The sequence below is a fragment of the Dermacentor silvarum genome, chromosome 10 (genome assembly GCF_013339745.2).
Source record: "Dermacentor silvarum isolate Dsil-2018 chromosome 10, BIME_Dsil_1.4, whole genome shotgun sequence".
Taxonomy (NCBI): Eukaryota; Metazoa; Arthropoda; class Arachnida; order Ixodida; family Ixodidae; genus Dermacentor; species Dermacentor silvarum.
This window is the reverse complement of record NC_051163.1, coordinates 56855001-56869028: the sequence shown is the minus strand read 5'-3', so window position 1 is coordinate 56869028 and position 14028 is coordinate 56855001. Positions and strand designations below refer to the sequence as shown.

Genomic DNA, 14028 nt, shown 5'->3' with positions numbered 1-14028 from the left:
TTACTCGAGACTTGCAAGCACTGGATTAAGAGCATCCAGTACTTGCACTGCACTTCGCGCTGACGGAGTATGCAGCTTGCTTAAGAGTATACGAAGGCTATTTATAAGGGACCGAAGCATCACAACCACTAGCCGGTCTTCTTCGGTCAATTTATCGGGAGTCGGCATTGTGGACTCTACCGCGGTGCACTGTATCCTTTGATGTGACTGTGGTGCCGGCTGTGGCATCGGTTGTGGCCCCAGCTGTGGCCTCTGCTGTGGCTTCAACTGTGGCTTCAACCGTGGCGTCGGCTGTATCGTCGGCTGTGGCATCGGCTGTGGCTTCTGCTGTGGCGGCGGCTGTAGCTTTGGTAGCGCGGGCCAGACTTCAGTATTGGTGTTCTCCGGCACGACCTTGTCGGAGTTAGACTCGACTCCGCCAGGCCTAGGGGGCAGAGGAGGATGAGTTGTCGGATGTGCCGCGCTCTTCATATAGGAATCTTCGTTCTTCGAAGTCCGATGGCGTCGGGAGCGTCGCTTTCTAATGGCTGCAACAGCTTCCCGACGAGACGAACGGTCTCTTGCCGTGTAGCCACGGTTCTCAAATGCCACAATTGCATTGAGTCCCATGATGCTACCTCAAAGGACTGCCCTAAAATGAGGAAAGAAAGAGCGGTCTCTTGCCATCTGCTTCAAGACCGCTCTTTCTTTCCTCATTTTAGGGCTGTCCTTTGAGGTAGCATCATGGGACTCAATGCAATTGTGGCATTTGAGAACCGTGGCTACACAGGAGGCTGCAGCGTGGGGCTGTGCGTAGCGCGAGCAAACTCTCGTGCTCTCGCACACAGCGCTCACGTGTCCCAGCCTCAGGCAGTTGCGGCACTGGAGTGGTCTTTGGATAAATGGACGCACGGGGTGTTTAAAGTGGCCCACCTTGACGTGTGAGGGAAGAGATCCACCCTGGAAAACCACCTTCACACGCGGGATGTGCCGAGTCGAGACACATGAGTGATGGCGCAGGCATCAACGGCTGGCTTAATTAAAATCGGCAAGTGGGCAGTGGAGATGGAGACGTCCACGTCGTTGATGGCACCAGTAGTGGTATCACTGTCCAGAGCAATGTACGAGCGGACCTTCATGCCGCCAAGTTCCGTAAGTTTGCTCCAAGTGATCCGTGCCGTCTCATGTACGACGTCAATAGCCAAGACATTTTTTTCGTGTGTTGACTCTGACATCCGTGACTTGATTTGGCGCCACCGATTCGAGAAACACCGAGACAGGCTGTCTGTTAAGTCGCCTCAGGTTGTAGGTAGCGAGTTCTGGTATAAACAGAATTGTATTGACTGCGCTATTCCGAGGTGATCGACGTGCTTGATGACAGGTAAGCCCCGGTGTTTCTTCGTTTCGCCTTGCGGCTCCTCACAAGCTGAAAGTCGTCATCGGAGAAGTCCTCACTGCTGAGCGGGTAGACACTGGTATCATCGTTGTCGGTGTCGCTCTGGAGGCCGGTCCGCTTCCTAGACGCAGCCGCCGCTGAAGTCGCCATCCCCAGCAAAGGCGCGGGGACGTCAACTTGCATCCGTGCAACAATCCATGACGGCCTCCCGGAGATTTACAGAGAAATCATGCGAAATCAGCAGAACTAGAGAATTAGCGTTCTGGCTCGCAGAAACTTCGTCTTCGTCGCCCCATCAAAAAACACTAAATATGTTTTGAACAAAAAACACTAAATAAGGTTTGAACTAATTACCTTATGGCCCATATTGCAATTTACGAATTCTATTCATGGAGTTCGCAAGGCGGATACTCTTGGAACGAATTCTCAGAATGACACCATGCAGTTTCGAGGTAATTCCCGAATTTTGCGGAGAAATGCATTGGCGTTGCAGTTACTTTTGTACTTCAATGCATACAACGACCTTTTGTTAATGTTGCTGGTTAGCAGGTTTGCATTGGCGGTAGAAGGCTTTAGCATAAACTCATTTTGCCTTGAAGTAGATGGAATGCTCAGTAAATTTTTATGCCCAAAGCTTCAAATGGCCAGCCTTACAACGGCGGTTATGCATGGTGGTCTTCCGGTAGCTTTTCACTTCCCTCACAGAGAAATAAAAATACAACGTTTTTTTCTTCATGCTGTGTTAGTCCATATGGATGGATGGATGGATGCTATGAGCGTCCCCTGTGAAACGGGGTGGTGGGTTGCGCCCCCTAATGTCCTACCTTTATTTTAGATGCGAAGCATCTTATGGTCGGGGCTATGTCACTCCCTCCCTCCCTCCCTCCCTCCCTCCATCCATCCATCCGCCGCGCGGCGTCCACACCCCTACTGCGCATGCGCATCCTCCTCTCCTCTCCTCTCCTCTCGGCATTCCTCCTCTCCTCTCCGACGCATCCTCTCCTCTCCGGATTGCGCAACTAATGGCAACACCTGCGGCTCCGCGCGCGATAATGCGAAGCAGCTTAGCTTACAGGCGCGACGGTAGGCGCTGCATACTCCGCTGGGGGCGCCACTGTTGCTCGCAGTATAATGACGCGCGCGCGCGCTGCGCTCCTCTCATTCTCCTCCCGCAACGCCGCGACGGATAGCGCCAGCGTAAACCACGGATAGCGCCACGGATAGCGCCAGCGTCAACGCCAGTGTCAGCGCCGTGGACAGCGCCGCGGAGAAGAGGGCTCGAGCCGCTGCCACGAAACGGCAGCGGCGACGGGCCGATCCCGAACTTCGAGTCGACCCCATGGCTGCTCCGCATACTACTCAGGGTTCTCCTACGGGAAGATGGTGTAATTTTTTGAGAAACACACAAATACAAAGAATTCCAGGCATCAACCTTTTCGAACCATTACTGGGAACTCTGTTTCTGTACGTCTCCGTTGTTTGTGGTCTCCCTACTTTTCTGCCACCAAACCTCTAACCGCCTCTTGCTAATTTCTACAGCTGACATATTATTGCGATAACAATTATATGGACACTCCAAAGCAGATTTCTGCCGTCGGCGTCGCCGTCGCCGTGAGGTTCCGTATGACGTCAATGGAGATGAAATCGTCGCCGCGCGCCGAACGCTGTATGTGCGAGTGAAAGGGCGCGAGGGACGCGCGCTTTCACGGGGGGTGAACGCACGGCGGAGAACAAACGCGCGTTCTGCGCCGTGCTCCCTTAAGGGCTGCAGAAGTAGGCGTCTCTTTCCTCCTTTACAATCACCATATATGTAGAGCAAACGCGCCTTCTTCCGACGAGCGAAACGCGTTTGGGGGGGGGGGGGGGGGGGAGGGAAGGGAGGCGATGTTTAGCTGCGGCACCAAGTGCCTATTTATATCAGAGGCTCCGGCAACAGTCACCAACGCCGCACGCATTTTGTGCGAACGCGGGCAAAACGGCGACGGCGTCGACAACAGTTCTGCGGGTTGGCGGTACTGCTGCATGTCGAAGTTTATACAGCTGATAAAGCTACTATCATTACTATGTATAGTTCTCTACAAATTTGATATCGCAATTGATGCTTCGCCTTTCAGGTGAAACTGTGACTTTTTTACTTTGCCCGTGCTATCCCAGAACTCAAGGACTTGAAGGAGGTCAGAGGAGTCTAGACTTGCAGCTGGGTAGATTTCTTCACATTCCAATAAAACACGTTCCACCGTTTCTCTAGCTTTACCACAGCAAGCACACGCGGCTTCGTCCTTGGTGTACTTCGTTTTATAACTGCGCGTTCTAAGGCAGCCTGATTTCGCTTCGAAAAGTAAGGAGCTTCCCTTTGAGTTTTTCTTAAATTGTTTCTTTCCTGATTTCATTTTTTTCCTATTTTCCTATAATAGATATCAACCACCGCCTGCTGGTGGCCGGGGTAGTCTTCAGAATAATCTCCACGCAAGTGCAGGCGTTCTTCGGCTGGCGGACGTCTTCATCGGGGCAAGCCAGTCATCCCAGATGTCGTCGTGCCTAAGGGGACAAGTCCAGAGGACGTCGTAGACGCGACGGCTTCGATAGTAGGCCTTGAGGCAGTGCATTGCGCCGAACACTTCGGGGAACGCAGCAACCAAGTCACCCTAAAGAGTCAAGCCGCCATTACTAAAATCGTCGACGCTGCCAGCGTCGTCATCGGGGAGGAACGCGTCTCCATTGTACCCCTGAGCCCGCAAGTCGCCCAGGTCACCGTCATAATTCTCCCTTGCCGTATCTCCTGCGAAGCACTGGCTAAAGCGCCGTACGACAAGGTGCTTCGCATCAGCCAAGGACTGATAGGCACGTCACCCACGGTCACCACAAGAACGCGCTACGTTGGCATCGATATGAAGCACGGCTCGCCAGTCAGTACCCAACTACCTAAATGTGGCAATCCACCGAGTGACCTGCCACTACAAATAAATGCAGCGGGTTTGCCAACGTTTGTGGATCATCAGGCCGCTTTAGAGTACAGTGCACGGCGCCTTTGTGTCAAAACCTCCTTGTTTCTGCCCAAGATGTGGCCTTAATGGCGACGTTGGCAAGGGCTGAATCTTTTACCGTGCCGCCGCTGTGGAGACCCACATGCGACCGTTGCCTGCTCGCTACGGCGTACTTACTTGGAGGCAGCGTCCAAGAACGCTCAGCCGTTTCAGCCAAATACGCATGCAAGTGACCATCTGGGCGATTCGCCAGGAGGGTTGGCTTACACACAGGAAGGAGACGCGGTGTAGTTTCCACCCGCTGAAGCGCCAGCAGCGTCCTCCGCGAGCCCTGAACTTGAGAACCACGAGAGTGAACTGCAACCGGCCGGATCACTAAAGCCCCTTTGCTGAATCACAGTGTCCCCCAATCGCAAAGGCTGTACCCTGCGTCGAGCTATACCTGCATCGCGGGAGACCACAGAAGACATGGTTTCAGAGGTTGACCTGTCGCCTTGCCTGTCCGTGGACTCCGTCACGTCTCATCTAGTGATCGGTGAGACGCCCGGCCATGAATGAATGAATGAGAACCTTTATTCCTCTTGAAAGGGAAGGGGTCAATGGGATAGAGGGTGGGGGAGGAACTACTTGAAGTAGACCTCCTCTACCATCTCAGCTTACTCCAGAATGAACTCCTGAAGGTCGGGCCTCGAGCTGCTCAAGGGAGCCTCCGATTGCTCCTCACTAGATATGAATTGTTTGAGCAAAGAGGGAAGGGGACGCTTAGAAGATTACGCGGCGTCCCTGTGCAACGCTCCACCAGCTCGTCGTGCGCGTCGTTGGCAAGGATCGACGAGGACATTACTCCCGGCGACTTGAGCAGCAGCAGCAGCTCAGACAACTTAATAGCTGTAGAACGTCATCTCCAGGATAGAGGCCTGCCGCTTTCTGGTAACTCTTCTGTTAAAGTAACTGCGTACGTTGACGACATCACACCATATGTCCACAAAACACAGTCGCTTCCGTGTACTCTCAATATCTTCCAGAACGACTATGGATCGACATATGGTGCAAGGCTCAATTAACTCGAGCAGCCAGTATTTTTTCATTGTTTCACCAAACGCACGTCTCCACATTGCCTGGCCATTACAGTGGGATCCCAGAATCAAAATCCTAGGTATCTCATTCCCCCAATCTGGAATTTGGGATGAAATGTGGACGCCAGTCACACAAACATTAAAGAGCAATGTCCAGACAGACCGTGATTTGTATTTTCCTCTTCTTGAGCGACAGTATTTAACTCAGTCTGCTTTCCTGGGGATTTCTTGGTACCTGTACCATGCAGCTAAGCCACCCCACCGTTTCTTGTCTTGTTCATCTAGCCTTCTGCACAGAGTGGTGATAACAGCCAATTAAGTACCAGAGCTGTGTTAAATGTAATGCTCTTGACATTCGTACCTGCATAGTGTTTGTTTATTGCTGCGGACATATGTATTATCTGTATTTTGTAGATTTGTTTACTATCGTTATATTTTTGTACATAGTGTAAATAATTTTTTTTTCTAAACACACAGCACTGGCAGCTTATTATCTGGCAAATATCCGGCCAATATTTGTAACACATGGCAGATGAACCTGAAATCTGTATCCGTGCTATAGACTTTACCAATAAAATTACTGAAGAGAACTCTGACGCTGTGATCAGCTATTCATGGGAATGATAGTTAGCACATGGATTTCTCAGATCTTTGTGCATGAGGTTCTTCTTACGTTCTTGCGGCTTTACCTAGTACGCTATATCTGCATTTATTTGCCCAAACAGTCCCATTTTTTTCTTAAACGTATGACGGCAATAAAAGCTCCGCGAAAATGCATCGTTACTGCAAATTGTAGCATTTGCAACCCAATATTTTGTTTTCAAATCATAATTTTTTTGCGAGTAAGAGAAGTTCTTGAAGCTAGAAGAACAAAGCTTAAGAAAACCCACGCATTGCCTTGTCATTCCCACGCTGGCTGAATCGCCCTGCCTGCAGCTTCCGTAGACCTCCTACAGCGCCACAGTTCCCCCTAGTGAATTGTGCAGGAAATTCTATGGCCTGCGTAACATGGCACTATCGCTATCGTTGCAGTGATACTGGTTTCGTTGTGCTCGTACATTAATTAATACTTTCCGATACGCCACCGACGACAGCCACGCTCGTCGCCACGTCTTCGTCGCAAGGCCACCTCATTATCCTTTGTTCCATCCTTGCCCCCATAGGCCGCCGTAAGAAGAAAAAAAAAACCGTTTGCAAATGCACGGCAATCCGAGCTATACCTATATATACTTCAAGGATGGCGAAGCTGTACGAGGGAGGTCTTCCCACGCCTTTCGGAAGCCCTATAGGGATCTGCTTTGCCACAGCCCGAAATCTACCCAGGACATTGCGACCACTTCACGATATCCGGCGCAATTCCTTCGTTATAACCGAACCTTTGTCAATTTATTCACAGTATACGAGCTTAGCACTTCCGTACGCTCTGTTATATCCGACGAATGTCCTTGCGTGCTGTGCCTGCTCTACCGATTCGGCCGGCTGGACGCGCTTTCCAACGGCCCCGCAGTGCATATCCACGCCGGCGACTATAACAGAGGTTGCGCGACCATGTTGGTCGCAAACGGTCGCTTTGGTATAAAAGCGAGCAATTTTGTGAAAACGCTCTCTCTCTCTCTCTCTTTTGAACATGTGTTACTGCGCCAAATAGTCCGGCAGAATTTTCGGTTTCTCGGAAGGAATACTGAATCAGCGAAGCTCCCGCGTGCGACGGTTTCGAATTGGCCCGCGGAAACACGAAAGAGAAAAGCGGGCGAATAAGTCAAACTGAACACCGAGTGGTGTCCCATTTTAATATAAGGGCTGTAGTAGATAAGACGTTTACGGGTTCCTTTACCCGAACCCAACGCGAATGAAAATGTGGGACTACTTTTCGGGAAGCCAAACATTTCGACAGAATTACCTGTCTGGTTGGGAAAATTGATTAAGGCTTAGAGATTGACTCCAACCAAATCAGGAAATTTACTAGCCCGACGTTTCGGAACCAATTCGGCTCCTTCTGTTCAATTCGGTTGGAGTCAATCTCTAAGCCTTAATATTTTTCGGGAGCGCTCGGTGCGCGCGCTTCGACTCCGTAGCTTTCCCTCTCGGCGCTTATAAACGCGTAGAGAATCACGCGTGTTTCGGGCAGCGTAGATTCACTAAAGGGCCTTCTTGTAGCTTCGGCATTGCGACGGCATCTATCTATTCTTCAGACACGACCTTCATAAGCCGAGACACCTCACCTCATTTCCTTCCAATTACCTTCCCCCCCTCCCCTCCCTCCGTTTAAGGGTAACAGATCGAATCTAAACGCCTCGGGCCGACATTCCAGCTTTCTTCTGTATAGCCTCCCTCTCTTCTTGCCCGTTCATTAACGTTTCTTTTTTCTCATTAGGAAATCGGCAAGCACCGTTTTGAGGGACCGTATACTGAATGAGGCATGGGCACCGACGAGGCGACTAAAATTAAAAGGCAATTTTTTTTAAAGACTCGCTCCAATATGTATGCAGCACCCTTAATTGTTAAACGTCTGCTCGGCTCTTTCACCCTGGTCACGCGCGCCGGACGTGAAGAACTCCTTTTTTCTTTAACGGGGTGTGACCGCGTGATCGCGTTTTCAGATAAGAGTGCAGAAAAAGAAATATATGGGATGAGAAGCGAAGCTGGAGCGCTAGACATTACGTGCGACGACGCGGTAACGTTCTTTTAATTGCCCCACAGAAAGAGCTTCCTCGTCGTAACCGTTGGAACAACATACCTGGTTAGCAAGAAGGAAAGCTTTTAACCCTTTTATGTACGGAGGCTCGTTTTTATGTCAAACTAAACGTTATTGAAGGAAAGGACTGTTGAATAAAAAGAACAAGGTAATTTTTGTTTTTGTTTTCACCTGAAACTATACTTAGTGAACAAAAGCATATATTGTTGATTCCTGTGGAAAATTCGTTACCTACATTTCTGAGCGATTGGGTACTGTTTTTTTTTTAATAATGTCAAATAGAGAGTGGCGTTGCTGCAGTCAAAGGTACAGAGACAGAGTTGGGTAAAATTTTGTTTATTTACGGCGCCATAAAGGCTCTATGTTTCGCTTCGCTCAATTCATTGTGCTCAGTGTTGCGTATACATTTCTGAGTTTGTGTGCGAGTGCATGTCCGCGTATTTTTTTTCCGGTTTTCTTTCATTCTATTCTCCGATATGCTGCGACATATTAGGCCTGCAATAGCACGCCAAGCCTTTCACTGGGCTAACCGCTCTAGTTATCGTCAAAACTTATTTCCCCAGCGCACGCGTATTTTCACAAACTTGCTGATGCATACGGTTTTCTTATGACACATCGTGGAATACGCAAGCTGTGCGCACTGGGTTGGCTATGAGGTACGAATAAATTAACATGCCAGCGAGTGTTCAAACGGCTATTGGCCTATCCAATTGGTCTATTGGCTTATCTAAGAGTCTAAAATAATTTACACCCTTAAACGTCAATAAGGGCGTAAATCTCTCTATAACCCACACCGTTACACCGAGAAAGGTAGTACGGGTGTGAGTTATAGACCGATTTACATCCTTATTCACTTTTAAGGATGTAAATTATTTTACAGTGTAGGCTGGTGGCCAGGCATAGCAAAGCCCCAAACTCTCCTGGCACTTTAACTTAGAGGACACAAAATGCAAAATATCCCATATTTTTTGTTCACTATTGTTTGTAGCCACAACGCCATGTAACCAACTATACCGTAATGATTTCCCCAGCTCTCTGTGATACCCGAGTAGAAACGGTGTTTATGTTTCCTCAAACCTATAGAGCAATATTTAAACTTCTGCAGGCTCATAACACTCTTTATTATCATTCTTTTCGCTCTTTGTTCGCCGCAACGCCAATGTATCTTTCCGCAAAGTTCGGGAATTAATATCTCGAAACTGGTGTAACCCTGAGAATTCGTTCCAAGTGGATCCACCTTGCGAACTCCACAGGCTAGAATTCGTAAATTCCAATGTGGACCATAAGGTAATTAGTTAAAAACTTAATCAGTGAACTGTTTGTTAATTAATCGATTACGCATTTCAATTTTTTGCGCAAGTAATGTCCGCCTCTTCGAGTAGACCAGCTCATGAACTAGAATTGTGCTATCTGCCGCAGGCAACCTTCGAATTCTTTGAAAGTGTTCGCTGAAACACCCTGTATATATACGCGTAGAGGACAGGTCCAGCACAAAATCAATGACTCTGCGGCGATTGAATACTAATGACGCCAAGAACAAGCACTTACCAAAATAGGCACCCTGTATGCCGATATCATATTGTGGTGTGGTTCCTCTTGCGTATACCGCTGCGTTGCTACTTAAAATCTGTGGAATGTGGAACACCCCCTCCATGTTCAGATACGCTTAGAGTAGCTAGCTTTCCCACAAGTAGACATGTTGCATAATTGACAAATCGCCGGCGCTTTTCCAGCTCAATTTCACCGGCCAGTCAATCCATACACGTATACGGGCCGCAGTGTGTTTCTCCTATCTTGTTTGTATTGCGCCGCTGCTTGGCGTGTTTCACCCAAGGTCTTCCAACACGGACAGCGTCGCGGGGGATACACAGCTTCAAGTTGAAGGGGGCCCCCTCGAAAAACCCCTGCGAGACCGGCTATTTGCAAGTGTTTGCCAATAACACTCACTCTATCTACTATCGCCAGCGAAAAAAAAAAAAAAGGAAATCCCATCGAGAATACACACAACGCGAACATTTCTTTCTCCGCGGTTCGACCCCGCCGGAATGCGGTCAGGCGCGCCGCGGATCTCTCCGGTCATCAAACCAGGGACGAAAGTCCTTCAGATTCGAGGCATATAGTGTCTATACAACTATACTCCAAAGAAGCGCTAGATTGCTTCTGCTCGACTGCGCAACAGGCCCAAGGCACGTCGACGACCGACCGGCCAGGCACTCACCTTCACTTCCCTCAGGTTCATGCACTCTTCCCAGGAGTAGTACTTCTTCTTCATCCTGCGCCAGAGGAGGGGGGAGGGGGATGTGATCAAAAGAAAAAAAATAGACAAGGGCTCCGTTACTGTTTGCTCCTAGTCCCCCTCTCCTCCAACATCGTGAATGCCCAGTGTGCCCACCTCCGCGGCAAGCCGATGAAGGAGGCCCTTCTACTATACGCTGCCATCGTCGCCGTGTATACATATATGCACACAACGTGAATATTCATGAACCCGCAACTTCCGGGCTTCCCGCCCCCCTACTATATCATCATCAAGCAGAAGAAGAAGCACTGTGCGTTCTTTGGCCGCAGCGCAATTTGTCCCGAGCGACGTACGCGCGGCTTCATTACGTCGACGGGATGCCTCCGCAGCGGCCGCTGACACGAAAGAGCAGTGCCCGGGGAGTGCGCGGGCACTGCTTAAGTGGACAGGCGAAGATTCAGAGCCCGGCGGAAGGAATCAATCAGCAGCGGCCGAGCGGGGTTGGACGGGTCTCTGCGCTGACCGCGATCGTAAGTTAGGTAACACCCATGCGGTGCGGCGGTTTCGTAAGATGCGCGTGGCGGTGAAGAAGAAGAAGGCCTCTTAACGCCGAGAGTTATACTAGCGCCGCGTGCCGGCCGTTTGGGCCGATTTATACGTTGCGGTGCGTCGGGTGTGCGTGAGGCGGTAATGAGAAAAGTACGGAGGAGCGGATTGATGGGAAATTTAACCAGCGAGAGACGTGGCGCGCGCGACTTAATTAGCACTGACTGACGAGAGAGAAAGAGAAAAAAGGGTGTATAGAAATGCAGCAAGGTTAACCATGAGGTATAGTTCTGATTGGCTAGCTCATGGGTGAAAGATATAAGTGGGTGAAAAAAAAAGAAGAAAACAGAAAACAGAAAGGAAACAGAAGAGAACAGAAAACAGAAAGGAAACAGAAAGAGAAGGGAGTAGAAATAAAGTAAATCGTGACAGCGATAGCAGGCGGCTCTTAAAGTCCATCATGTACGTAAGGGTTCGTTGAGACCAGGAACTTGGGCAGCGTTCCTTCTGTGCGGAGTTACTTTGGTACCACAGGCCTAGAACGTTTACTGCGTACGTATTCTAGGGTTACCTCCCTCGGAAATCTTCCGTCTGTCCATCTGTGTGTAACGCGTGACACGATGCGCTCCATAGGAATACGTGGGTCCTATGGGGGTGTATATGAGAATGCCGTATGACTACATATGACTGCTGAGACCTATGATTATGACCTATATGTAGTGCGTGCTGAAGACGTATTACGAATATTAAAGCTAACAAAAGACTAACAAGATTCAATACGATGAAGGTAACTAAGCCTAAATAAGGCTCCTTAAGACTAATGAGGAATAGGGTAGCCTAATGAAGTTTGAGTACGATGAAATTACTTAAGAATAATGACGATTAACTGAAGGTAAATAAGAATAGTGATGCTAATTAAAATTAATACATGTTAAATAATTAGCTTAATCAGGAGTGGTAAAGGTGGGTTCGAGTGTCTGAATTACCTCTATCTTAATTAACCTTGCCTTTTTTTTTTTTGGCATGATGAGCGGCATCGGAGCCAGCTGTGGAAGAAGACAACCACGAACGCGCGAGCAGTGGCACGAGCGCCTCTCTGCGCGAGGCAAGCTCACGTGACTTTCTGAATCGCACGCCACATTTTCCAGGCCACCGCCTGATGAGACATTTAAGGCTTTCACCTTTAAAAAAATAGTACACCACACAAGCCATGCCTTGCCTAAAACTCTATATGAGACTAGGACGCCTCTGTAGATGCAGTGCTCCTCTGAGACGTTACAATCAATCAATCAATCAATCAATCAATCAATCAATCAATCAATCAATCAATCAATCAATCAATGAAACCGATAGCGCTACCACATGTAACGTGCACACTTTCGAGTGTCGCTATTCAAACGCCTTGCCTCGCGAAAGTATTAAGGCATATCGCAGGTCATCCAAGCGCAAGAAAGAACAGCTATCTGAATAAGGCGACGCGTCGCTAATGGAACTCTATGGATCTTTCGTCGCTTCCGCGCTGAACACGATGAGCACATTAGCGACGACGCGGTCGTGCAGCCCCGCCGTTCGAAACAATATGTACGCTCCCGATCAATCACGATAGCAATGCTAATGAGGCAGTGCGCAAGCAAGCGGCGGGCGGTGGCGACTTGCCAACGAAGGGGGGTTAGTTTGTATGGAAGGCGTACAGATAAGTGGAGGAGACGACTGGGAACCGAGCAAGAGGAAGGCCTCGACGGTCTTTATAAAGCGCGTGACAGTCGCGCGAGGCTCCTGCGCCGTACCTGGTCGGAATGGATGAGAGATCGCGGAATGCGGCCAACCCTGATACAGGGAGGCAGCAGCGGCAGTGTGTATGATAGCGGAGATATCGCGCAACAGTTGTCGCGGCGTTTTTTTTTTCTTGCAGTCACAGCAAGGAGCTACACTTATTTGTAGTTTGCAATCAGTACAGTAGAGACGTGGTGGCTCCTAGCTTGGCTAAAGGTGACGCAAGCGGTCACCTGACTATAGGCCTGACTTGATCGGTTTGTATTCGTATTAGAAACAGCGTGAACGGGACGAAGAATGAAGTTTATACACAGGACAAGCGCTGACTGACAGCTGACATTCTTTTTATTAGGAAGAAACAGTGAATAAATACGAAAGGGCCAGCCTTGCGCGCGCATACACTCATCGAACAGGGATGGGAGATGCAAAATCGGCAGTTCAACCAGAGGTCCTTCTTTAGAGACACGTGGCGAATTTCCATCTTTCTTTCCCTTAATATCTTCCATCTCTATAGAAATAGATGATAGAAATAGAAGATAGTAAGAGGGTCAGAAACATACGTTCCTGTACTCTCTGTTCTGAAGAGTAGGAATGCGTTGTGCTCCTTCCGGTGGCCAGTTACCAGCCTGCTCCTTGCTTTGTATATATGTGTAAAGTGTATGTATGTTTTCACACCAAATACAATAATAATTCGCCGCCACAATTTTTTGTTCACTGACTCGTTTCAGGGAGGACGTGTCATTTTATTGCTTCCAATAAGGAGGTAGCAGAGCGGCCCGGAATAATCTTAGTATATGGCAAGACGCTTAGTGTCTTTGAGCGGCTGGGTGGGAATTACAGAAACATATAAGGTTGTGCGGTCCTTGTCTCAATAAGAATGCACTAATGAATGCACTGCAAACGGTCTTGTGGCATCGTTCATTAACTGCTAATTCTTAGTACAATTCTTCAGCAAATATTTCCGTATAACTTCGGAAACATTAACTCCGGGTGGTATCGCTTGTTCAGAATAATATTTTTTTTGCTGTTCGAAACATCAGGTAAACAAGAAGTATAGTAGAAGAAGAATCTATGCGATAACTTCTTTCCATCAATATTTTAAACTTATTTTGTCGCTGCCTCTACGACTTGATGATGATGGCTTTTGCTAGGAACACAATGGAAGCTGAAGAATCACATAGCCATTACAGCTGTAAAACAACGGCATCGTTGTGACTGCTCGAGCTACGTGTTAGGAGTGTGCGTGCAACATACGTCGTAATTTGCGTACAAGATCAGAAGACGATCTCAGAAAAAGAAAAGAAGAAAGAAAACTGAACTTGTCCTCAAGAAGAAACGTTTAC

The 14028-nt window shown here is 48.7% G+C and overlaps 1 protein-coding gene across 2 annotated transcripts in view; it reads right to left on the bottom strand.

Annotated features, from left to right (window-relative positions):
* Positions 1 to 14028, bottom strand: part of LOC119431399 (serine/threonine-protein kinase ICK) — a 77378-nt gene that overhangs the window by 48010 nt on the left and 15340 nt on the right. For both annotated transcript variants that reach the window (XM_037698887.2, XM_037698888.2), the window contains exon 2: positions 10349 to 10403. In XM_037698887.2, coding sequence (XP_037554815.1) covers positions 10349 to 10403 — 55 coding nt within the window. The remainder of the gene's footprint in view (positions 1 to 10348; positions 10404 to 14028) is intronic.